The 21,912-nt window shown below is 27.1% G+C and overlaps 1 protein-coding gene across 1 annotated transcript in view; it reads left to right on the top strand.

Annotated features, from left to right (window-relative positions):
• LOC148225949 (kin of IRRE-like protein 1) overlaps positions 1 to 21,912 on the top strand; it is a 152,843-nt gene that overhangs the window by 6,186 nt on the left and 124,745 nt on the right. The window contains exon 2 of the mRNA XM_088203691.1: positions 19,780 to 20,160. Within this exon, the coding sequence (XP_088059817.1) occupies positions 20,046 to 20,160 (115 nt within the window). The 5' untranslated portion in view covers positions 19,780 to 20,045. The remainder of the gene's footprint in view (positions 1 to 19,779; positions 20,161 to 21,912) is intronic.

Here is a 21,912-nt window from a genome sequence, read left to right as displayed (position 1 = left end):
ATTCCTGTTCAAATCAATCTCGATGATTCAGGGCGGCAACAGACTATTTGTTATTGTCTGATAAAACTTTATTCAGCTTTACGGCGCTTATATTAGCAGTAAAATCGGCAATGATGTATTTCTATGGAATGTTTTTCTAAGAGATAAAGATAAGCAACGCATTTCTTTGTAATTGTCACCGACCATTTAGTTTTGCAAGCGCTCTTAAATTATTTAATATTAAGTTGTTAACTATGTCTATGATAATCGCTATCATCGTATCTGCAATATTCAGACAGTATCAACTATTTACTGTTTCTTATTATGTTTCTTTATTTTTTTGTATAATCAATTTTTTAATTTTATATTTTTATCTACATCTGATTGAAAAATGTTTAATGATCATTTTCCTAATTTAATATGCTATCTATGAATATATAATCATGTAATTTTTGAAGCTGGGTTCTCTGCTTTTTACGTTATTCATTAATGACATAAATTTACGTTCTCACTATATATTTTTTTTTTAATATATTTAATCTTACTTATAATATATTTTTTGTGTATTACAATAATACCATATATTGATATTTGACCATCGTGACGTATTGGGGTAGCTTATTAGGGCATGATGGTCAAGATTTAATTTAACCTTCTCAAACCCAGTGCACATTACAATGTGCAATAACTTTATTGCTTGTCTTGAAGCCATTTTCGATTATAGAATAAATCATATTATTTTAAATACATATTTAAAAATAAGCCATAGTATTTCAAAATATAAAAAAATCTTGCCCATTTAATATACTAAATAAAAAAATATACAATAAAAAAAATTCTATGAAAAGAAAATAATATATATTTCATTATCTTTTAATGTACTTAAAAAAATAATTTAACAAGAATATTTTTTATACAAAAAATAATAGTTCAAGTCTAAGGAGGTTTTTAGATATATTTAAAAAAAACAATGACACTATATTAGAACGATCTAAAGGATTATTCAAATAGATTTTTTAACATATATAGAAAAAATTATGTATATGCCGTAATCAGGCGGTATAGTTTTTACTGGCGTGTCAAGTTGTGTTATTGTCGACTGAAATGTCTGCAAAGCAGCCGGGATTCATCGTGATGTGATCGCTGGTGTGACTTGTATTATTGCAGTTTTAAGCTTTTCTATGCTGCTGTGACACCGTGGCGTCTTTTCGTACCATCTTTGTGGCGTCCCTGTGTTATCTATTCTTCTGACTAAGTGACACATATTTTATAATTCTGCTTCAAGACAGCTTTGGCGGATCATAGATGCGGATATATGCGATTAAATTGCATCGCGTCTTAGGGTCGCCCTCGAAGCTGTTTACGCCTTGATATAAATTATTGAGATAACCACTTTGGTGAGTCATAGAACAATAGTAATATGCGCAGAGTAAAATTTATTTTATAGATAGCGCGTCCATTCCAAATAAAGAGTAATATTTTACGGTACTTCTGGGTGATTAACGTCTCGAGATGGATGTATTTTTTGATGGTTCGTGCAATATGTCTTATTATAAATACAATTATTGTTTTATGATATATTTTTTATTGTTATATAAATATACTTTCGAGACAAATTAAGTTGTCTGTTAAACTGTTCCTTAGAGTTATCTCAAATAAATATAACAAGCAGGTGATTTAAACACCTTTGCCTTTCTTTTAAATTTAACGCATTTAGTATAATTATAAAATATTTTTGCGTCACTGTCATGCTTAAAACGAAATCTAAACCAAAATAATCGTCTACCCGCAGGTAAAATTCTATGCTTATTTTTAAGCCTTATAATTTTTTCCTTGAAATTCCGTTTATTTTTATCAAATTTTTAACCTTTGATGTAAACAAACATCCATGAAACATAACAAAAGCATAAAGATGCTTAACAGTTAGCACAATACAAGAAAAATATATTTTTGCGTTGACGTCAGAAAAAAAAATTGTTTACATGCGAATTATAAAATTTTGATTAATTAAAGCTAATGACTCAATCTGCTTTATTGAAAGTTTTACAAATATTAATGGTTTTTGATTAATATTAGTCAATAGCTAATTGTATATTGTAGCTAAAAATACATATATAGACACAGAAATATAATTTTAATATAAATATATAATAATAAAATTTTGTTGTCTCTTATTTTCTACAATTGTTTTTTTATATATTGCTTATTTTATTTAAAAGATCTATATTTGCACATGCTTTGTAATGAAATACAAAGTATTGGTTCATAATTATTTTCTTTTTTACAAATAAGTACAATATAAGTGTTTTTTTAAGTTAGTTTGAGTTTAAGGATAATACAAAACCACTTGCAACTAAAATTTTAAGCTAGTAAAGCTATAATTAATTAAAAATACTAAAAATGTCTAAAGGACACACGTTTTTTGCTGAATACGATGATTTTTGAGGACATGATCACTGCTGTTTAATCTTTTAATTTTTGCAATAATACTATCAGCGTATTTATTTGTAAAATATAATCTTTACAGTAATGATTAAACTTTTATATATATATATATATATATATATATATATATATATATATATATATATATATATTTATATTGCGCGTTTGTCGGTAAGATTACTTTGTCATTCCACCACCAGGATTCCAATATATAGTGTATGATACTAAATATAATTTAATATTTATATCAAAAACGTTCGGTACTGATTTTATTGCCAGTCATTTTATGTTCTAATTTTTTTTTTATGTTATATTCTTCTTCTTGTGCAATCTCATCGATGCAATTACTATTTTTTCGATCACCGCACAATAAAATCGCTAGCGCCTGTCATATTACAACGGTAGATAATCAATATTAATAAAAGCATAATATATATCAAGAATGATTATTCTTATAAGAATAACTTATTTTTCATTACAAAATAATGTTATAAATATATGCTAATAAACGGTTTTTATTTATTTAAAGCAAGCGTTTTTTCTATATTTATCATAAATTTCTATTACAATTGGTAGCTTAAATTTTTTTTTTAATAATACATTGTTTGTCCTAATTATTATTGAACCATATTTGTCTGCGATAGGAATGGATGTAATGAATAATTCCCTTGAACCAAATTACATATATTTTATTGCTGTTTAAGTAATTAAATTTAAACAATAAAAATATCGAGCAAGAATACTTTTAAGGTATGCTTATAATTAATTTTGCTAATGTTGATAAAATCGACACTGGCTATAATTCCTTTTTATGTGCGAGTCATTTTTGTATTTTTTATACATCAGAAAATGAATCTGCTTTTAACAATAGCAAATGTGCGAGAATATCGTGCATTTTTTTAAGCATACCACCTGGGGCTTACTGATTTTTTTTAATAATTTCTAAGCTGTAATGAAAAATTATATTTTGTAAGATATATAATAAAATCTTAAAATAATCTTACAATTCTTCAAGAATTGTATTTATAATTTATCCCTCGCTGATGAAATAAATTAAAAGTATCACTTACTAAAGCTAATCTCGTACGCACATAAGCAACCCTCTGACTGACCACCTTCACTCAAACTCACACATTCGAATCTAGACTTTCCCCACTATAGTAAGTAGTTATACATGTTTTCTCTCTGGAAAAAGTCAATATTATTGCGGTCACGTACAAGGACCCAGTATCATTTGTCGACGCTGTATCGAAACTCGATAGGCCTGGCCCGGTGCACGTTACGTCTTTCACTTTTTGGGATTTCCAAAAAAGGAAAATACCAAAGCGCACTCATCAATATCCATTACTCTTTTCTTCACGCCCCTCCAGTTTCGGAAAACTTTTCGGGATGTGAGAAAATTTTCGGGCGATTTCTCTTCTACTCACTCACGTGCGCGTGGTAGTGGATACCCTCGTCTCAGATACCCTTTTGTGTGTTGTTTCTTTCTTATTTATTTTTTTGCATATCTGGCTTTTTTAAATGTTCAAGTTTCATTGTCAAAATGAATGATAAATGCTCTCTTGATGTGCGTTCGCGACGACTCTCGACGGATTTTTTTCTACGCAATATAATTTTTATAATAAGAAATTTGTATCAAGAGGAATATTTTCCGTCTAATTATCAAATAAGGTTTTGTTCGACACAAATTTATTATTATATTTATAATTTAAGACTGTAATTCCGGTTTAAGTTTTGTATGATAAATGTATGACGATTAATACGATATATAAAATACTAAAAATACATAAAAACTCTACGGACAAATAAATATATATTTATATTGAGAATCATGACAAATTAGGAGTTTGTATTTTAAAAATATGGTTAAAAACACTAAAACGACAATGACTTAAATAAAGTGTACTAAGATCACCTCCTGAAAGTGCCGAAATAAATTTTTGGCGAAAAGTCGAGCTAAAAGTGGTTTGAACGTGGTAGAAAAATATTGTATTTTTTTATTTAAAATAGCGTAAAAATAATGTTTGTTCTATTTATTTAAAACAATAAATCTGCAGTTCACAATTATTCATAAAAATTAAATAATATTTTTTTAATTATATTTCTCAATCAAACTTTTTATTTATAAACAAGTAATTATTAACATTTTGGTACTATTTAAAATATGTACAGTTAGGTATAAGCCTTTAAAATATAAAATATAAAAGAACATGCATTTACATTTATAACTAATAATGTTTGTCGCAATTGAAATAATAAATGGTTTATTAATTTCAAGTCTAAATCAAAAATATTGTTAAAAAAAAATATTCACAATTATGTGTATACAAATAATGCATCACTTAATTTTATAATAAATGAAATTTTACTATAAATAGTAAAATCAGTTTTAGTGTACATTTAAACGATGAACCAAGATTTTTATCTATAAAAATCATTTTTTTAAAAACCTATTTGAAAATCACCTCCTGATGCCGAAATTTTTTTTTGGGGAAACATCAATCTAAAAATACGTAGTAAAATACGTAAAAAAAATATTAAAACTTGCAAAAAAATAGTGTTTACATAATAAAATAAATTTAATAATTATAAATTTATGGAAAATTATTCTGAAATTCACAATTATTAAAATAAAAATAATATTTTTTTAATTATATTATTTTATTATACTTTTTATCTATAAACAAATAATAAAAACCGTTTCGAATAATTTAAAATATGTATAGTGCGTTGATTTTTTAAGCAATTTAATTCAATGATAGTGTAAAATAACGTTTTTTTTATTATGAACATGGTAAAAATTGTTTCTTTAAATATAATATTCAACTCAAAAATACCTAATTTAACCTATTTAGAATTTAATCCTAATAGATTTTGTCCTCTTATTCTAAGCCATGATAGTATGAAATTAACACAAATTTGATCAAATCTAAGAAATAAAAGAACCTTAAAATCTTTTACACCAAAAAAAATATTTTTTTTTTATATATTAATTTAAGCGAAATATATATAATATAAAATTTAAATTACTTCTAGTAACGCAAAATTGTTACTTAGAAGTCGTAATCATGGCAGGACCGTCGTTGCCAAGATATAGTAAAAAATTCAGATACGCAATAAAACCCAATATTAAAAATATAGACATAAATCTAAAATCAAATAATAAATAATTCTCATTAAGACATATTAAATAATCCAGTACAAACGGTTTTTAATATAAAATTTTAACAACCCCCTAGTGTCTGCTAATCCGTATGATCCATAATTGAAATATATTTTTTTCGGATTTTAATTGCAATTTAATCTCAAAGCCAGGCGCTCTGTGCGTTTAGCGTTGTTATTAAAAAACATAAAGATATTTTATTATATATTTCATGTGCATAAAGGGCGCAAAAAATAGCTCTGAGAAATGCTGAAATATTTCATTCAGACACGAAAGAAAATCCCTTTCGAAGGTTTTTTTTTTTAAAAAAAACATTTTATCAAAACTCGGAACAGCGCGTGCTGCGATTACGTATGAATTTATATTCGGTCATTGTCGACAACTTTGCGTTAACATTCGGGTTTAATAGTTAAATTCATGTAGAGCAATAAAATCAAAGTTCATAAATTATTATTCGTTGGATATTGTCGTGTGTGTGAAAAAATGTAAGCAAGAACGCTTTATGTTATGTTGATTCTAATAAAATATCAAATAATTAAGAAAAGTACTGTACCCATCAAATTCACGACCATTTTACCAATGCGATAATTATGGGTGGAAACAGCCTATGTCATTTTCTGCTAAATAATAAACTCAATTTGAAAAAAATGCAGATTTAGCAATATTTTAACCTTATATACTTAAAAACATATTTCACATATCGTATTTTTGGTTAATATTCATTTTAGCATGTTTTTGTATTATTCTGACAAAAAAACACGCTCAAGAAGTGGCCTATTAACACATATTGTAATAAAAAAAAACACTTAATAATTAGAAAAATATATTTTAAAACTATAATATATATTTTGAATAAAAAAATATATTTTATAATATTTAACTATATCTGATATTTTATTTAATTTAAGATATTTTAAACGGAATTACGATTTTAAATATTTTTATACACTATTTTTTCAATTTTTTTTTTCAAAAACGCTTATTACGTATTCATTTTTTTCTCAAAGATTTTTACCGAAGTGATGGGTTTTTAATTTTTTTAGTCGTTATTTAAAAATATGTACAAGATCTGTGTTTTAAAAATATTAATGAAAATCTCATAAAAACATAAAAAAAGTTTTAATATTTATTTCTATTGGTAAACGTTTTTTAACTCTTTGATATATTCTTTTAAATCGTTTCACCAAAGTTGCGGTATTTTATTTAGCCACAATTTTTTTTAAAATGCCCGATAAGACTGGCTTTCAAACATAGCTTAAATATTTACATCATATGTATATTTAAAAAATAAGTTTCATGATAATATTATTAAAACTCTAGCAGTTATCAGAATCTCAAAAACTTGACAAAAAAAATAAAAAGCAAAATTTTCTTTTTTTCATTTTATTTCTAAAATAAAAAAATATTTAAACAAACTTATTTTTTTTTTCGTTCTAAATAATTAACCTTTTTTTATTTTTTTACTAAGGTTTTTAAACTAAGTTAATTTAAAGAAAAATGCATTGTGCTGATCTCTTTCTGTTTTTGTATAGATTTACTTTTTGTCGCTGCAACAAAAAGATTTTGAATTCTTAGTTTAAATTCAGTTTATGCGACCCTCATTTGCTAAACTTTTTTAATTTATTAGCTGTTTTAAGTAGTCTAGAATTAACGCCTAACTTTTGTGCATAGTTCAAATCTAACCAGTCCCATTAGTTCAAGACTTTCTAAATATTTAATTTTTTAGAACCACAATTTCATTGTATATTCTTAATAGTATCAAGAACAGATGCAAATTTTTATTTTATTTAAGCTTAAACGTTCTTAATTTCTTAACTTTTTTCATACATTTAATTCATTAAATACTTTTAAAATACCATTTTCATACAAGCTGTAAGATCAAATTAGCTAACACATTAATCGAGATATTTACAATATATGTTTTTAGAATAAATTTCATTACGATATCATTAAAACTACGAAAGTCCTCAAAAAGCAACATAAATGATCATAAAATGTAGAAAACTAAAAAAAATATATATTTTAATCTATATTTAAACGTTTTAATCGCATAACTTTTGATGTTTTGATTTTAATGTAACCAAAAGACCTTTAGATTTAATTAGGAGTCAATCAGTCAACAACGATTTAAGCTGCCTAGTTTTGTCTTAAAAATATTATAAATATTAGCAAAACTAGGTACAGCTGATATATTTTTTTTAAAGTTATAAACATATTTATATTCTTAAGTAGACTTTGTTAAGGAATGACAATGTTTTACAAGATCAGTAAAATGTACACATCAATTTAGATGCGATGGACCCCTATGGTACCATCGTAATATATATGTATACACGTATTCATGTTTGTTGTGATACAGAAAGGAAATAATGTCTAAGAAAGCCATCTTAAACAGAAGTTTTAGTGCATATAGATATTAGCAAAATCAGAAGTAAAACAGTATCATTGTTAATATCATATTATATTATACTGTTCTTAAAAAAATCGTTGCATGAATTATAAAATGAGTAGAAAAGTATTACAATGTTTAAGTCCTTTTACGACAATGGATATAGTATTTGTTTTTTCAAAATACACTAATTACAAAATATGTTTTGGTATTCAACGTGTTGATACCATTAAATTTAATTCAAATTCAAAAAGAGCATTAGATTGATTAATTACTAAATAAACGATAAGAACACGCTATGTATTAATACAGCAAAAAAACTTTTGAACTTTCATCGTTAAAGCGTCTAAAATGCAATCGCGACGTTATGCTGTGATTTATTACACATTTTCATTCAAAAGTATAATACTTATCAAATCAAGCAAAGCATAAATTAATTAAGCATAAAAATAAACAAAACAGTTTATTAAATGGATATTTCTTTCAAAAAACAATTCTTGGGTATGCAGATGACATAGACATAATAGAAAGATTTGTTATAAATTTTTGCCTATATACTTTTTTTTAGTAATATTCAATTTATTTCACTATAACGTACAAACATATATAAGCTATTTATTCTAAAGCTCGCGCAAACCGTTATAAATCACAACCGCTTTGACTTATTTCAAAAAAATAAAAATTGCGTCACACCGTTGAAAAAATTCTCTAGGTACAATAATTTACATGTGTCGCGTATAGTTTTATTTTTTCGGGTAAAGGATGTGCGTGACAAGGGGATATTTGCTTCCAGCACACATTTTCGTCGGTTGATCCTTCATCTAAAATTAAATCGCACTCCGTCATGTTATTCGCACCTAAATATTATTTTCAGCACAGATTACATCCACGGGCTGGTGTATCCGTCAAAAAATTGATGGCTCGTCGGAGTGAGGTCGGATTATGGATGAACACCTAAAGGAAGCGAAGGGAAGGTGTGTTACGTGGAAACATAATACGCTGTTTGCGGGGTCAATAAAAACACTATCATGAAAATTGAAGAGGCACGTGAGAAGCTATTTTACAAATAAATATATCAAGAAGATTAAATCTCATCATATAACCTTACAAACGCTTTAACGAAAACAATCAATCATATATTCTTAATGCGAGACATCTTAATTTTGTAGCATATTATCTTTTAGTATATACATACATTTATTTATGGATGCATCGTAAGTTTTGATATGGAGTCACAGATACCTGAGGGCAAATTCTTAAGGGCGAAGCCCCGGCGGTAGACTCGAGAACGCTTCCTCTGTAGTGCACGGTTAAGTACTTTCTTGGCTACGACTTAAGCTGTCACTACTAAGTCGTAGATTAGGCTCGTTATTCAGCATTTTTTTAAATATTCCACTCTTTAGTTTTTTGTCTAAAAGTGTTTACTTATTTAATTCTGTGAAGCAATTAGATGTGACAAACATAAAAAAAAAATTCACAATAATTTTTATGTACATATTTCAGAAAATTAATCAAAATTTATAGACGCGTACATTTTTATTTGTATCGCATCTATTTTTATTTCAAGTCTAGCAATAATAATTTTCGACTTTGCTAGATAGTGCGCAATTTTGTTTATTTTAACGATTTATCTTAGAGATAGGTTATCTTTATATTTTAAGATGACTTTAGCTATTTTTTTTATGGGCACTAACGCCCAAATATTTCAGAACATCTTAGAAAAACACCTTCATTGACATAATAATCTCACTTTTTCACAGCGCCCCTCCGCTTTAAAACCCATATATTTTTATCTCTGACATTAATTCACGATCTAGCATCCATTTTTACGCGTTATACGCAAAGGAGCGCGCGCATAAAGTTATGGCAGACCATTAACCCTTTAACGTCGTTAAAATTGCCGCACACACGGCGCGCAAGAATAATACAGCCATTTCTGTTAACACTTAATCATGCCGCGAATGAATATGTACGCCGCGGATAAGATAATGATCCCATTTCCAGTTTTCCTCTACAACCTTCCTTCCCAGGTAAAGCAAAAAAGGGCTCCTTGACGCGATAACAGTAGATTACTCGCATAATTCCTAGATATAAACGAGGGGGCTTTCGCTACATTTGTGAAAAGATTACCCCCACCCCCGACGGCGTTATGCGATTTTTTCAATCAATAATAATGGATATTCAATCGGCGGGACACGAATTTATTTTACGGCCGTGAGGATCCTTCCGAGGACCGTTATTGTAGTAATAAGATTTTTCTTCTTCTCCGTCTATTCCATTACTTTTATGGGGGCAATTCTAAATTTGTCTGTAAAGGTCCCGTCCATGGATTGAATGGTGTTTTAAAAATTGTTACTGGGCCCTATAAGTGATGGGGTTGATATTTTAATTTTTAAGGATACAACCCTTTAAATGCCAATGTGTTATGATCTACGTCAGCGAGCCTTTTATAGTCGTATGCGATTGCGTTTCGGAAATGAATTTTTGTATTTGTATAGTTTTTGTGATTTCTCGTTGGCAGATAAATGTTATTTACGACATAATTATAAATGCAATAATATTTCTTTGATAAATTATTATTATTGAGTATAATAATGTTTTAAGTAAAGATAAAATTTATTTAGGTAACGCTCTAAAAAATTTAAAAAAATAATAGATGTCAGCTATGAATAAATCCAAATTTAAAATTGTGAATTTATTTTATAAAAAGATGAAAAAGACAAGATTTTTATAACAAATATTATCATATTAAAAATCAAACGCTGATTTTACTGCTTTTATACTTTGGTATTTAATTTTTTAAATACCTAGGATTCTATTTTTCACCAAAATGACTCATTTTTAGCACTTTTTTTAACTGATTATTTTTCTAATTTTGTAAATGTAACTTAAAAAAAATATTTAAACAAAGTTAAGTATTATTTTCAAATCACTTTTTGAAAGAATTTATTTTTAAATCATGCATTTTTTTGAATTTATAGATATTTTTCTCATAGCATATAGATTTTTTTACAGTCTTTATGATTTATATATTTTTTCTTCCCTTTATTTTGCAAGCTGTCTGGGGACAATAAGAAATTCTTTAATATTTCTTTCCTACCTTAGTGGCTAAGCGTCGGAAAATGAAAAATTACACGTAGGAAAACTCCCACTGGTAGTTTCCATTAAATATACATATATTGTATATATAATATATATTTATAATAAGTTAGTCGTTAGTACTCTTGCTATTATAATAGATAAAGTATATATTATAATTATGTTAATTAAATCTGTCAGTTAGTTTTAACATATTCATTCAGTTGGCCAGTTATATGTTATTTTCCCTTATAATAAAGTTAAGAACTTAAAGAAATTCGTGTTAGTGCAAATGTGATTTTCTGAAACATTTTGAATTCAAAACTTGCATTTTTTTATTCGAAAAAAATGCAAAAAATAGTTTTAAATGTCTTTTAGTAGTTGGTATTAAATTTTGAGGTAACTGTTATCAGCTGTTATTGGCAATGAAGTATATTATTTATTTGTTATTTTAATTAATATGTTTCAAAAAAATGACTGAACGACTCTTTTGCAGATAATATTTAATATTCACTTCGTGACTTAAACTAGCTATTATATTTTATTTCGTATATATCTTAAGCAATATTTTTTATAATACTAAAAACTTTAAAGCATTATGAAAATATTTTTTTCTCAAAAAATTATAAAGGTTTCTGTGATTTTTAAGCGATTTGTATTTATTGTGTTTTATAAGCTGGTATTTGCAAAAAACTAGAATTAAGTGCGATGTTTTCCAAATCAATGGTTTTAAAAAAAATTTAAGCTTTTTTCTGAAGCTTGATGTCGTGTAGTTTTTAATAGTCAGAATTAATTAAGTGACGCTGTAAAAACTTATATAAGGATTTTAGCAAACTATAGCATTTTTCTGAAAAAAAATTATGTTGATTTAAAATATATTTTTTACATACTTTTTACAGCTTTTATATTTAAAGTTAGTTTTTGTACTATTTTTTCAAATTGTGAATTTAATTTTTATAAGTTGCAAGGCTTCTTAGCAAGTTTTTTGTATATTTCTCTACCCTTAAAAAATACAGCAAGTAACCAGTATTTAGTGATGACTTATATTTAAAAATACTACTTTTACATTATTGTTTAATAATGTTTAAATTCAATACTAGAAACATTAGCATAAATACATTTTCTTAAAGATAAAATTTATACTAGGTATTTTAATCCAACATAATCAATTAGGCAATTTATAATAGAATCTATGCAAGAAATAAATAAAAGTATATAATTATTTTAAAAAGTTTGATGTAGAATCGTGAATTCGTTTACATATAAATTAAACTATCTGATATTTTTATAAAAAAGCAAATATCTAAACTAATATAATATTTATGTGAATAACAATTATATTTATTCATATAATTTTTTAATTAAAAGTAAATTTTTAAGACAAAATAAAATTAAAGACATTACTCAATTTTGTAAAAATAGTAAAGTAACATTAGTTATTTTTTATGTCGCAAATAAAAAAACCTTAAAATCGATAAATTTATTATTTAAGCTTTACCTAGCTAATTTTTATATAAAATAATAAAAAATATTTACGATCCCTCATTTTTATTACCAGGAAATTACACAGCAATTACCACTATAAAGCAATAAAATTCACTATTCACCGACTTGTATGAAAAATATAATAATAAACTAAAACCTTATATTGAACCATTAAAATAAATATTATTTTATTATTGAATTTTAGAGTAATACTAATTTATATAAATTAAAAAAATCACATTTATAATTGTCTAATGTACTTAATTATTTTTAAGTAAAAAAATAACGCTATATAATTCTTTATATATTGCCCTTTTCATAGATTTGTTACAAAATGCGTTTGTTACCCACTTCAATATTAAACACAGCACATTGTTTACAAAGCATATTTTTCTCAATATTTCATGCTGTTTACATTTTGTAATTTTGGTGTGCCATCAAACAATATTAAGCAAATATATTTATTGTAGATGAAATAAATGTATTCAAGCAAACATATTTCACAAGACTGACAAAGGGTTAAAGATGTTTATTCATACCTAATGCTCACCACCTAAGAAGTAACCTAAAATATTAATACCGATATACCATTATTTTTATTAGGTCAAAGCATTACTGACTTTGAAACATAAATTTAATTTATTTACATTTGTCCCGAAGCAAACCACGAGCACTTGTCCGTTGACTTTAAATTCCTTAAGCTCAACAACTCCTAAGACGTCCACCCGTTGGATCATTAATGTTGCATCTGAGGCGAAACGTAAGTCTGAATCACTTGTTTTGCTGCAGCATATAGGACACAAGAGGAGAGCAAAACTCCCTCTCGTGCTGGGCATATTAAGTACTCCGCCGATTACCACTCGACACAAGCGTTTCTTTCTGTAATGATTCAAACGCTGACTTTTGTAGCTTGTACAAAGTATCTAGGAGAGCTAGACGAACTACACGAGAGGCTTTTACTTTTTGAGATTGACTACCCCAAATGCTGTGCTATAGAATTTATAAAAAGGTGTCGACTCGGACTCTCTATGCCTCTAAAGTAAGATATTTTTAAGCATTTTTATTTTATACTTAAATTAAATTCTAATCTTAACATAGTCAGCAATTCTTGATATTAGTGGATATTTTGGTTTTGCGTAATATTTTTATAGTATTTTTTAGTATAAATATGGCAATGTTTTTTATTTGTTTCATACAGAAATTTACTATACAGTATATAAGGCGTTTTATATATTATTTGTATCGCTTTATGTTAAATGACTTAAATCTTAGAGCAAAAATAAATAACTGGTGTTACTCCATTCCGAGCAAGCGCATGTTAATATGGGACTAATAAACTATTCATACAGGTAAATTTTCTTTTACAAAAACAATACAATACATATATTTAGTAATTAAATTGTATATGCAGTCATAAATTATTACATTCAATCGTTTTTATTTTTAGTCTTAATATAAAAATATATATGTATTTCTTCTGTATGGTGAAATATTAAGAAACAAAAAAATCCTACTGCAGACACATTAAATCTTCCTTACCTCCACACATCAGCACATCCCTTGCCACAATAAATCCACCATATTTATCGTCGCATTAAGAAAACGCACAGCTAACGTCATCTCCCTTCGCAGCCTCCGAGACTCAAGATAGAGAGTTACGACTGAAAAGCCCCGGGCGGTGTTTGCACGTCGCATAAGATAAAATCGCCCCTGTGCTCCACAGCGTCATCCGGCAGCAGCAGATCCCATCTGTGTGTAAATGTTTACTTTTATGGCGGCTGCCGGTGTTTTCATTGAGTTGCGCATATCGCGCGTTCGCATCGTGACTCTGCCCCTTATTTATGGTGATAACGAGACGCCTTTGGTGGGTTCAAGGGCGCCGCGTGACGGGACGCCGTTTTACAACGCGCTACTAATAAATTAGGAATGTCGCATCCGATTCGAAAGTGGGTTTTCCTAAAAAATATTGCATTCGGCTGTTTGATTATATCGGACGAATCCGTGGAATATCAAAGAGTTTGTTATAATTTTTAATTGTATTACACACGCCTTCTAGAAAGCTTTAAAAAAGATTCCGTATTGTATATACTGTTCTTCTATAACAGGGCTGCGTAACTAGTCAATTTTATTTATTTTGACTAATGTAATCTGGTAACATCCGACTCACAATCAAAGTATTCGTTGTACTAATGTATCACTGATATAAAGGATATGTGCTCGATAGTCGCTTAAAGAGTAGACACGACGTTCTGTATTCAAAGCTGTTTATAACCTCCATAAATTAGTTTTAGTATAAAAGTGCAATACTTAGCGTGTACGTATGTATTAGGTACACAATGATTATACGTACATTATATCACTTTATTGCAGAAGTTGTATTCAAATGTATAATGCAAATCTAACGGTACATAACAAATATCAATAATTCTGCTATGTAGCAGAAATGTCCGCGCCGTTGCGGCCTGCCGGCCCCTTTTTATGATAAAGATAACAAAAGCAGGTATTGTACACACGAAATTCTTTTTACTATTTGTACATTTTTATCCCCATTCAGACATATTTTTACCCAAATAATCAACCAAATATGCTTCACTAAACATGGTTGTTAAATTTTATGGAATATTATAAATATTAATAATAATTATATTTAATTAAAAAACACATACAAAAAAATTGCGTGAAATGTGTTTTTTTAAGTAAAATAATTTAATTGGAAAATAATTTATTGATTTTTTTCCTGCTAACAACTAAAAATATAATATTCTAGATGATTTAAATAAAATGTGTTGACGGGTGTTTTTTACAAATTTAATTTATCTTATTTAAATATGAAAATAGAATCTTATTTTTATTGTAATAACAATTAAATAATATTGCTTTTTATTACATTATATCATTTAAAATGCTAAAAAAAGCTTTCAATTTTTAAAACACATGTTTATAACATAATTTATTTTTAAAATGCAAATGAATGATTTTTCAAAAAAAAATTGCATATTTTAGACCAAATTGTCTGGGATTAAAATGGTTATACAGTATTCTATAATATTTACATTAAAATGTATTACTCAAGTTTAATTAATGTAACCTTTAACATTAATATAAATACATAAGTATACGAAAGATCAATAAGCAATCAAAAATAAATATATTTGAAATATCTAAAATAAATATTATATATGCAATTTTTAATATAAAATAATATAAATCACTAACATTTAAATTACAAAAATATCACAATCATCAATCATATAAATATTTCTCATGAGATTCTTTTAAATAATCGTAAATGACAAAAAAAGAATGAGTAATATTGTTTATTGGAAGAAATTGGCGAGTGGTGGCCCTGATATAAAAATTTAGGAGGCATCCAGAAGCGGATGATCAGAAACAATATTTTGTCAATGGTTATGTTGTGTTAGATTTATTGTTCCAAAAGAAGAAAGATTTGCCGCCCGTATTTTTAAAAATATTTTTTTATGTAAAAAATGAAAGTGTTTAAATTAAAATAGCTTGTAATTAAAAAAATAAATATATAGGAACAATAATTTCTATAGTATTCGGTGGCTTTGGTTTTACCAATCATAAACATGATGAATCATGCGATAGGTACTCGGTCTACTTTTTTAGTCATATAAAAATAATAACAATGTCCATTTCGATATTATTACAGTACCTAATGTCAGCAATGATATTTTTAGTTTTTAAAGGTACAATTTCTGTTTGTTTATTTTTAAGCAATTTAATTATTTTGCATCATAAATTATATACTGTTATTCGTTTTTCAAGTTCACGCAACCACGTTTCATTTTTAATGTTTTGAAATTCATCGCGAATATCATAAGTATGTCTTTTAATGTTTTTGATTTAGTGGATTTAGTTTTTGCCACTACTTTATTAAATTATTTTAATTTTAATTAAGTTATTAATCAATAGAGTAAGTTTAATATGATAAGTTATATTTTTAGCTTGTTCGATTACGGTTTTAAATAATGAATATCATCAGCAATTTAATTACTATACGAGTCTCGACAATACTCTTGAAACCCTTCCAATCAGTTTTTTTATAGCCAAAGACTATTTTAATCCCGGTTCGATTTACGCCGGAACAATTCCAATGCACGTATCTAGCGTTGATGTTACGTATCATTACAGGTTAATTTACATCTTGGGGAACTAAAACCTGTGACCAATATATTATTATTCTATTTTTATGTTTAATTTAAATCGTTTATTGGGTTATTTGTTTGATATATTTACAAATATTTCGACTCTTTCGCCTTGTCTTGAGAGACGGTCCCCCCAAAGACAAACAAAGTTGGAGATGTAAATGTTAACGTGTGGTGACTACAATAATGTTGTACTCACTAATCAGTAGTTCCAGTTTTCCAGTTTTATATCGGATTCCACGAGAATTCCTCACCATCAGGGCGATTTTAATTTTACTAATTCTCCTGCCAGCTTTAACTCGGATCTCCAAGTTCACAATCAGCATCCCGCGAAGATCTGCAGTAGTCACAGCATCGGAGAAGGTCTCCTTAGATTGAAACGATACATTTATTAGTGTATCGTAGACTTGGTATTCGACTTAATCAAATTAGTCGTTTGGACGTGTGTTCTTGTAATCTCTAAGATTACGGGAGTAAAATTATAATATGTCATAGATATATGCATAGCTTTTTTCTCACAATTTGCTAGATATTTTTCGGTGTAGTACTTCAAGATTTTTAGTAAAAAAAGGACTTTTTAAAGTAATACCCATACACAAAAATTGAGAGGAGAAGTAATAAATATATATATATGAAAAATATACTTACAGTTTTTGGTGTAATAACTAAAAAATTTGGCATTTATAAATTGTACTCCTATAATCATGACTGAAAATATTGCTTCATGAATAATATTTTATTTATAGTGGTAGTATTTGCTTTGCTTCTGTTTTTTGTTCTATTTATTTTATTTTTTCATATAATTATATTTTAAATTGTATTTTTTTCTACTGAAATGTGGAATATTGGTTTTTATAGAAAGAAGTTCATCAATTGAATCACTCTATTATTAACAATTGGAACACCCAATGGTAAGATTAAATCGGCAAATCTAAAATAGAATTAAATATAATTAATTATGATAAGAGCATTAACTATATAAAGGTTTACCTTGTTAATTATTATATACGTCACAGTGGGGTCGTTTTGCCCTATTAACATTTTTATGGGTTTATTTACTCTCAGATAAGGTAATTGCAAACTTAATTGTCGTGGCGTGTGAGCTGTGATTAAATGCGAATTACGCGATCACTAAGTATCGTAATCATGCAAATTGATAAATCGATATTTATAAATAAAAATATTAAAAAAACTGTATTTATATTAAGGATTGTTGTGTATTTGATTTGTGTTACGAGATTTGCTGCGTTCAAATATTTGCCAATTACGCATGACCCTAACATGTTCAAAGTTGTGTTTTTCGATAGGTAAACGTTTACCTAAAGCTTGTTTTCCGCTGTTAAAAAGTTACTTCAAATTATTCTACGAAAATCAAACGATCGGGTAAATTATTATCGATAAGGAGAGGAGTGATATTTAAGCGAATAAGTTATATTTATGTTTTATGGTTATTAATAAATATGGGCTGGTGTATAAATATATGTTTTTCGAGAGCTTAAGATTGTTATGTCATGAATACGAGTTTTGGCAATTTATTTCCCGGATTGATCCAATAAAAACAAGTACAATTTATGTCGAAAAAAGATTGTTTAATCAATAATATCTATTTTATTTATTTTATTGCTATGACAATACACTCTTTCAACGACAAAAATGTTTACTATTTTATTTTAGTTGCTACTGGAGACCTTCCTTAAGTATTTTTGTTATTGATTAGTCGGAGGCTCTGGCTAGCAACCAATAAAAAATTAGTATTCAAATAAAAAATAATGTAGCCGTTAACAACGGTTGTTTATAAAAATATTTGTAATCGATTTTACATGTTAATTCGACTTGCCTGAATATAAATTATTGGATTCAAATTAACTGGGTGAGTTTTTACTATTATTATCTAATATATACATATAATATGTGCAAGGTTTATAAATATAAATTAATTGAAGTATATATATTGATTCGTAATGAAATTTGCAAGTCTTGTATTCCGTCGATGGGCTTCGAAACTGAAAAGTGATTTTTTGTTTTGTATGACAAAAATATATATTTGTGAAAATTTTGACTATTAAAAAAATATTTTTCTTTATAAATTTATCTTAAATCAATATAATTATTAATAAATATATATTTTTTTATATTAAAAATAAATATTTAATTTCTTTAACAAAGATTGATTAAAAGCTTTGTTTATAATAATGACAGTTAAATTTTCTAATTACGTTGTATAATATATTTGCTATACATTTATTTTTGTTTTTATTAAAAAAATATATTTTTTTGTTAATAATATATATTTATACTAAAATTTATGCTAAAAATAACCATAGAATGTTACTATAAAAATATGTCAGCGGTGAAATGGAACCGTCGTTAGTTCCGTGATTTTTTTTATTATAAATAAAGGTTGAATAGTATGTTTTACCATACAGAAGTTCGATAGCTTAGTCATTGTAAAGTTTTATAAGGATTTTTCAAAGAAAAAGCCGCCCTCAGATAATAATATCGAATCAAATATCATTGAATTTTGACTAAAAGTTGGAAGGAAAAATAATTCCTGGCTCACCGAATCTTAAATATGTATCATCTGGCTCCTTACAAAATAAGTTTGCCGACCCCTGGTCTAAGCGGTCCAAAAAAGTAAAGACTCAAGCACCTCTTCTATGTCAAAAAGTATATTTTTTGTAAATACACTTTTATCAAATTCTTGTGTTTGATACTTTTATAAGTTAAAACTTGACACACCTAACTTTGCTTCTAACTTAGGATACGATAAGGTTCATCTAAACTTGCACTAAGCTATACAATGTAGACGATTTCTTCTTATGTCAAACCTGTTATAGCTATGAAGGCTTAAGAAAAAGTACCAAGAGTTGAACCTGATTTTAGGAGAACACAATTAGATTCATAAGTGTATTATGCTTGATAATGACTACTTTGAAAAAAAAAACAAAATAAATAAATGCTTTTTAAAACAAATGAAATTGTAGCTATATTTTTATTACACCTCTTGTTGTTCTATATATTATATATTACTGTTACATATTTTTAATTTGTTTTTTTTCTATTACTTTCAGGTTTGTCACCTAAAAGACGCAGCCAGGGAAGGGGCGGAGCATACATGAATAAAATTTAAATACGATGCAAATATCTACGGTGGAAAAGGGTTGACGAGCGTCGTCAAAAGACCTTAATGATCGTCCCCTATTATGTAAGGTTTTGTTGACCCTGCGCTGCGAAAGGCGTGAACCGGAAGCCTGTAAAAATGTGATGTGCTCGTGTGTATGTGCATAGTGTTCACGGGAGAAAAAAGTGCTCATGTGTGATGATGGTTTAGTGAAACATGAAAAATTCAGGAGAGAAGGCTTCGAAAATGTGGCGAAAGATTATTCTCCTGGTCGCTGGATGCTGTCATCTGATATCGCCCATAGTTTCTGTCATTTTGGATAATAAACAAGGTAATTGTTTTATATTTTTTTCAATCAGGTATTTGTCTCTTTAAGTATGATCGTTCCAGCGCAACTTCGCATTGGATTTGCCATCATAAAATAGAATTAAGAAAATTATTTACGTATATTTCATTTAGAATAACTTATCTAGATATACAAAATTTTATTTATCGCCGTTTTTAAAGTATATGTAAAAAAAATATCACGTGCATGAAAGTAATCCAATGTTAACCAACCGAAGCGGACGAAAATTGAGCTCTCAGTGTTGCCGTATACGTAATTTTCTTGCGTGTGGTTATACCTAATATATTCAACGAAGGTTGACATCAAAGTAATCCCATTTTGTCTAGTCTTTCTCGTGTCATCTTCGCGCCTTCTCACATATACAATCAAATAAGTTTATTCTGCTTACATACAACAACAAGCATGTAATATTATTTTACCTGTGATTTACATGCATTTGAATGTTGATATGAAAAAATAACTTGACTGAAATAATCAGATCCGCATTTATCAAGAATTTTATATTCCAAACATTGCACTGTTTTATATAGTTGGTATTGTTTAAATCATGTAAGACTTCTGTAGCTTCTTCTTATTTTAATAATATAAAAACATTGCTATAAAGTTTTACTAATTTTCTATTTCAACAATATGCAATATAAACGAGAATTCTTGAATTCGAAATTGCATTTCTCAGAATTCATTAATTAAATCTCTCTATTGTTCACCATGAAGCTTTTTTTGATGATAAAAAATACGTTCACATTTTCTCAAATAAAAATTAATAACCTTATTTTATAATATATTAAAATAATAAATAATATATTCTTAATTATTAATTCAAAAACAATTATAGTAATTGTTTTAAGTATAAAGATAAAAAATAGCTTGAGCGCTTTTGTAAGAGCTTAATTGAGCTTTAAATAAATTATATGTTAGAGTTTATTAAAATCATATAAAAGCATTAAAGTATTCTGTTAAAGTAAATGTAGCAATAAAAAAATAGTAATATCTTTAAAACTTTTAACTTAAAAAAGAATATAGTGTGTAATTTAATACTTAGTGGGCAAGAAACGAGAACCTTTGTTTTACGACGCTAACTGGTTAAAAGTGGGAGAAAGGGACAAATCTGTTTTTGCACTTTGATATATTTCTTTACAAAACATATACTATTAAAAGCAGGAAGTTAGTTTATTTTTTAATATAGTTGACCGATCTATTAAATTCAAGCAAAGTCAATAATCTTATGTCACATTTTTAATTAAATATATTTTTTTTTCTTAATATTATATTTTTGCTTTTAAAGTCATCAAAGCAGTAAAAATGAGTATTTTTTTATATCGAAAATGAATAATTCTTAGACTCAGTTATTTTTTTATTAGCAACCAACTCCACTTATAATTACTAATATCTCAATCTATGTACATATCTTATCTTTGTGGCAGAAATATCGTTTTATTCTTGATATTATTGATCTACATCTTTTCATCAATGTTTTCAATGCTGTTTTAAAATCTGTTACGTGCATTTTTTATATATTAACTGACATAGTAAATATTTATAAACATATGTTAAAGTAAAATAAATCTACAGTTTATATAAAAAATACACACAACTGCTGCTTCTTAACGATCTGTGTTGATACAGATCGTTAAGAGTAACATCATCACGCCACATACAATTTTGACGGTATAAGTCATTGGTGTATATTAGGCAGAATGCTTATTGACGCGATTAGCAAATTAGATAATCGCGTCA

Source organism: Plectrocnemia conspersa, unplaced genomic scaffold (genome assembly GCF_051122295.1).
Source record: "Plectrocnemia conspersa isolate PC_06_02 unplaced genomic scaffold, ASM5112229v1 ptg000014l, whole genome shotgun sequence".
NCBI classification, from domain to species: Eukaryota; Metazoa; Arthropoda; class Insecta; order Trichoptera; family Polycentropodidae; genus Plectrocnemia; species Plectrocnemia conspersa.
Note: the sequence above shows the minus strand (reverse complement) of the source record. Positions and strands in the feature narration are given on the sequence as shown.